The sequence below is a fragment of the Alosa alosa genome, chromosome 23 (assembly GCF_017589495.1).
Source record: "Alosa alosa isolate M-15738 ecotype Scorff River chromosome 23, AALO_Geno_1.1, whole genome shotgun sequence".
In the NCBI taxonomy this organism is placed as follows: Eukaryota; Metazoa; Chordata; class Actinopteri; order Clupeiformes; family Clupeidae; genus Alosa; species Alosa alosa.
Genome location: NC_063211.1, coordinates 19,997,783 through 20,006,388, shown reverse-complemented (window position 1 = coordinate 20,006,388; position 8,606 = coordinate 19,997,783). Strand labels below are relative to the sequence as shown.

Genomic DNA, 8,606 nt, shown 5'->3' with positions numbered 1-8,606 from the left:
TTTTATTCATACTGTCACTTGGTAGTTGGTGATTTTTGTGCTTATCCACATGATGGTGTACAACAGTTTTGAAACAAAAACACAATTTTAAATCAGTTTATAGTTTTGCCCAAACTGTGTGTTTTTGCAAGACAATAGCCTACTACTTATGTTTTGCTGGTTTAGTGTAAGATTTTGTGGTTAGTGTGAAGAGTTTTTTCCCAGTGAATAGCCATAGTTGCAAAAATAGTACCGAAGCCATCAGAGAGAAACCATAGTGCCACTAGTTGGCTGGATGAACTCGTGTGCTAGTGTTTTGCTTATAGTGAGTGGGCGGAGTTCGGTTGCCGTGCACTGCTGTAGCAAACACGGTGCACCAGCCCCACGCACCAGCCGCACTGGAACTGCCCGTCGTGCAAGACGGAGGTAACGAAAGGAGCGTGTCTCCCTCTCAACTCTGGCCGTGGTTTGGGGCTGGTTTCCACCTCAGGGACGACTGTGTCGCTGCGTGTAAACCTCGGAAGAGACTGTTCTACCCGCAGTGCCGCTGAGTTGTCGGCCGTCTGTGTCAGTACACCGAAAACAAGATTCGTATTCTGCTGCAACCACTGCTCCCTTCTCAGGCATCCTCCCTGCCGACAGACATCGGGAGGTACGTTGCGCGTTGAGCACTGAAATACCGACTGGATCGCACACGCCCTTGCCTGTTTTTGCTTGGGAGAATGGAGGTTAAAGATACATCATTTTAATATGTTATTGGATTGCAGACGGGTGCTGTGGCACTGATGCCAGACGCTCTCTTGCTGTTGTGTGGCGTGGGAGTCGGCGAAGGAGGCCGTGGGTAGGCTACAGGATCATGTCTTTGGGTTGATTTTGCATCTGTATCGTTTGACTGGTCGCTTGCTTGAAGTCGCAGGTGGGGATCAGCTATTTCTGTGGATTCTTTGACATTCACGCACCTTCCAAGTGTAGGACTATTCTAATGATTCCTTGCATTGGTATTTTTGCTTAGCCTGCGTAAAATGGGGAATAGTTTTTCTAACATCGCCGCATTTCAGTCCCTGCACATAGTGATGTTAGGACTAGATTCTGCGGGCAAAACGACTGTCCTCTATCGACTCAAGTTCAACGAATTTGTCAACACTGTTCCTACCATCGGATTCAACACCGAAAAGATTAAACTGAGCAATGGCACCGCGAAGGGTATTAGTTGTCACTTTTGGGATGTGGGTGGCCAGGAGAAGTTGCGACCTCTGTGGAAGTCGTACAGTAGGTGCACGGATGGAATCATATACGTTGTGGACTCCGTGGATGTGGACAGATTGGAGGAGGCAAAGACAGAGCTACACAAAATCACCAAATTTGCCGAAAATCAGGGGACTCCTCTCCTGGTGATTGCAAATAAGCAGGATCTTCCGAGATCTCTTCCTGTTTCCGATATTGAGAAACACCTGGCTCTTCACGAGCTCAGCCCGTCCACCACGTACCACGTCCAACCCGCATGCGCCATAATTGGCGAGGGACTTCACGAGGGTATGGACAAATTGTATGAAATGATTGTGAAACGGAGAAAAAGTTTGAAGCAGAAGAAGAAACGATAACGGCTCAATAATGACATCATGATATCACTAGAAAAAAGAAATGTAACATTGCTGCTGCTTGAGGATGCTGTGTTTGGCAGGATTGAAGAGATTTTGTGTGTGCCGTGATTAAGTTTTAATTATTCTAATTATTCAAGATTTATTGTAATTATTGCTGATTTTCAGCGTGTTGCAAGTTAAAAAGAATGGAACTTAAATGCTGTTGCCAACCACCTTTAGTTAACTAAGTTTAGGAAAAGCAACTGGCATTCACAATCAAAAAAAGTTTAAACGGGCTGGTTCCTGTTCGTTGCTGCTTGACAATTTCAAAAAGTTGGTGTCACGGTTAGTATGTGAATGGTGATAGCCTTGAAGCGTCCCCCGTAAAGACCACATCCCACACAGCATCACTAGTGGCTATCTCACAACAGTGATCCATTGTTTGTATTTTTGTTTTGTGTTCTTTTGTATCTTTTAGTGACATGCAGAAGATTTGTTTTACTGTACTGACTCCTCTCACCCACGTTGCACATCATGCCTATAGCTGAGTGGTTAGATCCCAGGAAGCAGGTGGTACTGGAAGTGATCTGGCCCAGACATGGCAAGACTGGGTGTGTCCCAGGCCAGACAGACCAGCACCAGGGTCATCTCCTAGCAGGGTTAGGGTTTGCCTTTATTTTCTATGACTGTAAATCACTTGCCCTCTGAATGCCTTTTGGGTTATGAGTCGTGATTTTTGAGAAGGCTGCCATATTTATTTCATGTTCAAGATGTTCATAGTGCACATCGGAGCACTTTCCAGATGTTGTCTAGTACACCTTATGATTTAAAGTTGGACTGTTCATTGCACACAAAACCAAAAAGTTTTTATTTACATTTTTATATCCTAAAGTGTTTGCAGTAAGATTGTGTGACGCTGATGACGATACTGCTCCCTAAGTGAAGATTGCACCTGGGTATTGTTTAAAATTGATGTAGAAGCAAAAAGAAATAAAAAAGAGATGACTAAGCTTTATTCTCTCAGTCTTAACATTTCATTTCTTTGTGCGTTCTTGCCCAGCAGCTCTTTGTAAAAGATTTTAGTGGGAGCAGCAGATCGTGTATCACTTCCTCAGTGACCTGAAGAAAATCAATTAAGCAGCTCTCAGTTGGCAGCGGGTACATTGCACAAGATGTTAGGTGTTCCACCATACACGTGTCTGGTCCCGTGCGAGTCACACGCCTCCAGGCCCATAACTGACCTGATGTCACTCAGACAAATTGAAAGTGGATATTAATAGGTGTGCGTAATTAGAAAAGCCACGTATGGATGGGAAATGTTCGCTCTATTAGAGGGAGGCATTGGGGAGGCATTGTCTCTCTCTCTCTCTCTCTCTCTGTATCTCTCTCCCTCTCTTTCATCACTACTGTCACTGTAGAGTACAGACACATCTCTTATCTTGCATCTTTCAAGCCTTCCAAGCCTGTGCCAAACCAGAGCCGGAGACAAGCCAAACGTGTGCTGCAGTAATCAGGAGTGAAAGATATGAAAGAGTAGCTACTGCACCCGTACCATATTCATGCCCAAGGACCATGGGGACCCGGGTCATTTCCCATCTCTCTCTCCCACTCGCTTCCTGTCAGTCTCTTCACTGTCTTATCTCAATGTCAAGGCAAGGCAAAAAGCCCAAAAATATATTTAAAAAATATTATTCCCCAGGATCCCCCGTTCAGTGGAAGGTCCTTGGACTCGTCCCACATCCTCAACAACATGGTGTCTGTGACAGCAGCTGACAAATGTTTTTGTTTAATGTATCTACAGTTAATGAAAAGGTAACTTTTGTTTGGAACTGCTGTCCAAAAGAAAAACAAAATTCCTCAGCAAACTTTAGGTGCAAATTTCCCTCCACATTCTCACAGAGAAAATGGCATTAGATGTGTTCGCAACAGAAGCTGGTTGTATCTTAACGAGGCCCATGAGGACTCATCATAACAAAATCCTGAGCAGAGGAGGATGGCGCCGCACCTCACTAACTAGGCACATTTGGCTTATTTCACGCTGACTTGGACAGGTAACAGACCATTTACTGCCTGGCATCATCATTGGGTTGGGTTTGTTTTGGTTGTTTGCATTTATTACATCATCTTTTTATAGCGTGTCCAATTACATAGCAACAGCAACTTCTCGCTACCAATATAGTGGTACTGTACATTGGTTTGATTTCACATCATTCAGTGTATTGTGTAGTACATATGTTATTACCCAAACCTGATCTACCCTGAGTCAACCCAAAACCTTTACCTTCAATGTCAAATACTTTCTCTAAATGACAGAGGCACCGGTCAGATACTGTACTCTCAGAGATGCACATGCTTATTACAGACAGTCTAAACCCTTTCTGTAAGTTATTCATTTCACACAAGTTTTTGGTATTTGCATGTCATAAAATGTTACAAAATAATTACATAAAAGTATGTCTTTACAGAAGTAGCTTGTTCAGTCAGCTGTGAGTAGTATGGCTTATATTCCCCTGTGGGCTCTGACATGACCTCTATCTGTCCAAGGGCAGATGTACTTTCTCGCATGTCCTTCACAAATTACAACCTGGACTCATACCTGTCCCCTGGCTGGTGAATATCACTGGATCCCTAATGTTATTAGAAACGTGGAATGGTTTTGCTCAAGCCCATTTGAAAGGGAGGGAGCAGCGCATACATCTTGATTAAGACACAGTGGAGATCCGTGAGATGATGGATAGAGACAGTCACTATTGCGCTCAGTCGGGTCGGGTGAATAATACATTGTTCCATAGTGAAAGGGATAGATTATTCATTCAGCGGGGAACCATTTTGCCACTCCAAACACGGTGTTGGAGAACGGTGGTATTTTTGGAGATGTTGGGAGTGGACAAGTGCATGGCTAGGAGATATCAATAATAAATTGTCACTCTTGTGAAATGGGGTGGAAAATGGATTCTAAGATATGCCAAGATGGCGACTGACTCCTGAAATGGATCCAGTCTCACAAATTTGGCATGAGTCCAGCCCAGAATGCATCCCTATGTGGATTAACCCTTTTGAGGACTACATTCCAGAAATATAGCTGCAAGCAGCAATGTGGGGGCCTAGCAGAGTGCTAGCAGGAATGGTGTTGCCATGGCATGAGCAAGCAGTCACAGCAAGTTTGATGGCAAATGGATAAAGAATGGCTGAGAAATAAGCATTTACTTTGTTACAGTGCCCCTAGAGGCCAAGTTACACCAATGTCCAATCAGCTACCATGTCCCTCTACCAAGTTTGGACTTCATACACCAAAGTGTTGCTGAGATGTGAGCTTACTTTCTTTATTTTAGCACCCCTAGAGGCCAAATGAGACCACTTACCTTGCATGTCCTCACAATCAGCTACTAAGTCCCCTGTATCAAGTTTGGATATCATACATCAAAGCGTTGCTGAGATAAGAGCTCATTACCTGTATTGCAGCGCCCCCTATAGAGGCTAAATGATGCCAATTTGCTAGTGCGTCCTCACAATCAGGTACCAAGTCCCTATACCAAGTTTGGACTTCATACATCAAAGCGTTGCTAAGATAGGAGCTCACTTCCTGTATTGCAGCGCCCCCTATATAGGCCACATGATGCCAATTTCGTAGTGCGTCCTCACAATAAGATACCAATTCCCTGTACCAAGTTTGGACTTCATACATTAAAGCGTAGCCGAGATGTTAGTCCACTTCCTGTTTGCCAGCTTCGTCAGCATTTTTGATTGGCCGTCACGGGCAAACAAACTTGAAATTGAAAAATCTGGCAAGTATCGTTTGTGCTACTCGGTCAGAAGATCATCTCCGCCAAGTTCCTTGAAAATCGGAGGAAATTTGTAACCGCTGAAACTTTTCGTAGAGTTTGTATTAAATCCAATATGGCGGAGATCCAATATTGCAGAAAGTGATGGGATAGGGGTCGATGAACTCGGGATGGTCCTAGGATTCAGACGCTACCTCAATTGTGAAAAATCAGATAAAAGAGTCAACGATCACGCGCATGAACGCATGTCCATTATTGAACTGGTGGTGGCGCTAAAGCGTTGTTTTATGCAATGTATATGCATAAAAATTGCTGTGAGTGATTGGGACAGAGTCCTGACTAATGGTATCGAGTTTTGTTATGTTAACTCAAAGCGTCACCTAGATGTTTGTCCACTTCCTGTTTGGCGGCTTCGTCACCATATTTGATTGGCTGTCACGGGCAAACAAACTTGAAATTGAAAAATCTGACAAGTATCTTTTGTGCGGCTCAGTCTGATGATCATCTCTGCCAAGTTTCATGAAAATCGGAAGAAATTTGACTTTTATTATTAACTTTTTATTTTATTATTAACTTTTCATAGAGTTTGGAATAAATCCAATATGGTGGAGGTTCAATATGGCGGAAAGTGACATAATAGGGGTCATTGAACTCAGGTCAGTCTAGGGATTCCAACAGTACCTGATTTGTTAAAATCGGACACACACTCAATGGTCACATACGTGAATGCGAGTCCAGTTTCGACCCATTGGTGGCACTAGAGTGTGAATCAGTGCACCGAATTTCATAACTTTAGACCCAGCGGTTCAATTTTCGGCCAAATTTTGACCTGTTGATGGCGCTAGACGGCTGGGTTTAGAGATCCGTAAATTAGCGTGAGTGGTCAGTGCAGTGTCCCGAAACTTTCTGCCAAATTTCAGCACTTTTTAGCCAGGCGTTCTATGGGCTGCCATAGACTCCAATGGCAGAGGAACAATAATAGGAAAAGCTAGTAACTCAATGGCAGCTTCGCTGCTAGGCCCCCAATTATGAATACAGGTGTAGAATTGAACAAACACTTGCTTAAGTTCATTCTTACTTCATTAAATGGAACTTTCAGTGGGCCACATTCTAATCACATATTTGTGATCATACTCAAAGGTTTTTTTAAGACTGCATTCACACTCACATTGTATTTTAGAACAGCATCAGCCCAGGACCACAGATTCAGGTCTTTTCTAGATGAAGACTGTTGGTCATACATTTGCCGTTGTTTGTATGAGTGTAGGCATAGTTGAGGTAACAGTTGGTATTAGATGCTTGTTTTTGTCCAAAGAAATTTACAAAACATATTCACATTGCACTCTGAAACAGGTCAGATGAGGCCCTAATCTGGCTCAGAGGAAAGGCCGATGGTTATAGCTGTAGTTTATCCACTTCAGTTCTGCCTTCGCCTTCTGCAGAGCAGGGTTGTTTAAATCATCACTCTCTCCTCAACAGGCGTTATCTTATGTTTGTGTTTTCAGAGTGTTAGTTTGAATTATTTATGCCATAGTTGTTTGGTGCAGAAATGTCTATTTATGGCACTGCAGGTACATCAACAATGAGCTGGTTTCTACGGAAACAGATACTAAGACAAAAACAAAACAAGATCTCACAGCAACAAAGTTGATGACTTCTTGATGAAACACATTCAAAAACAACACTGCAAGCACAATGAACTACAAAGCCAAGCAAAACCTCTGAAAACATCCCCTGATGGCTGTCAGTGCTTACAGCATCTTGTTAATGCAGTAAATGAGGGTTACAAATATTGGTTTACTGGAACTAATTAGCAGTCAAATCAGCAGATCAGCAGAGTCCTCGGCTCTTGTGAAAATGTTGAAAAGAGTTTGTTGAAGGGATGCTGTGTCCTGGCACCTCATATAGAAACGCGTGTGAATTTCGTGTTTGTGTGAACCAGACCCACTGACTGAGTGTGCAGCATCATTGTGGTGGCGTTGACGTGTCTGTGCGAATCCCACAATCTTGAACAAGAGAGCAGACACATTTCCAAACACCCGCTGCCACAGAGCTAATTGATGGCCTCGACTTGTTTTGAAATCTCTAATAGGCTGTTTGCTTTTGTTGGGTTGGCACAAAAATGGCATGTTTATTCAAGCTAGCGGGATTTATTTGGAGCAAGCGCCATTTTAGATGTCAGAAGTTCTGAGAAATTCGGCTTGCATGTTAACTATGCTCCCATTTTACAACCAGTGTTTGCACATCAGCAAATGGTGTTTATAATGACTCAGTCAGAGTTGCATACATCAATCAATATTTTTTTGTTTAATTTCATTTTAATAAACATGCACATTTGCAGATGAGTGCCACTTATAAAAGATGCATACTGTGTTAGCTTACACAAGCAGCGTTTGAGATGTTTTGCTCTCTTTTGCTCTCTTTTGGACTCTTCCCGTGCAGAGCAGCTGTGAAGGAAAGCACAGGGTTGTTTTGGTCATTTAGAACATATTAGTCACCCACCAAATTGCCTCTGACATGAGAGGACATTTATTTTTTGTTTTCTTTCGTTCCTTCTTTCTTTCTGTCTTTCTTTCTTCTCCAGGTGTGTCCCTGCAGAGCTTCTGTAGGAAATGAGTTCAGGCAGCTTTTTAAGACCCACCTGCTGCGGAAGTTATGCATTCAGGAAGCCCTCTTCACCCCCACCACACACACACACACACACACACACACACACACACACACAAAAAAACATACACACACACACACACACACACACACACACACACACACACACAAAAACACACACACACACACACACACAAACGCACACACACACAGACACACACACAAACGCACACACACACACACACACACACACACACACACACACACACAAAGCATTCCCCTATCCGCACCGCCTCCCCCACAACCAACCCTCTCTCCTGCCCCCTTCAACCTTCTCATTGACACACACACACACACACACACACACAAAGCATTCCCCTATCCTGCACTTACTCCCCCCCACAACCACCCCTCTCCTGCCCCTTCAACCTTCTCATTGACACACACACAGACATGGACACACACACACACAGACACACACATGGATGTTGGTTCCTGTCTATACTGTCACTCCTCATCCTCCCTGCTTTTTTTCTCAGCTGCTTTGTTATGTAACACGCAACTCATATAATTAGCTGACAGTGGTAAAGAACACACACACACACACACAACCCTAAGCCTGAACAGAAACATGGAGGTTTGTATTTCTCAGCTGCTT

At 43.5% G+C, this 8,606-nt stretch overlaps 1 protein-coding gene across 1 annotated transcript; it reads left to right on the top strand.

Moving 5' to 3' along the window:
• The first annotated feature begins 362 nt into the window (after positions 1-362).
• arl4ca (ADP-ribosylation factor-like 4Ca) lies at positions 363-2,574 on the top strand. Its single transcript, XM_048235502.1, has 2 exons — positions 363-631; positions 747-2,574. Exon 2 carries the CDS (start codon positions 1,002-1,004, stop codon positions 1,578-1,580), a length of 579 nt encoding a protein of 192 aa, XP_048091459.1. The 5' UTR covers positions 363-631; positions 747-1,001; the 3' UTR covers positions 1,581-2,574.
• The last annotated feature ends 6,032 nt before the right edge of the window (positions 2,575-8,606 follow it).

What these genes read in the sequence shown, in the direction of transcription:
- arl4ca (XM_048235502.1), top strand. Translation starts at nt 1,002, where the DNA reads ATGGGGAATAGTTTTTCTAACATCGCCGCATTTCAGTCCCTGCACATA.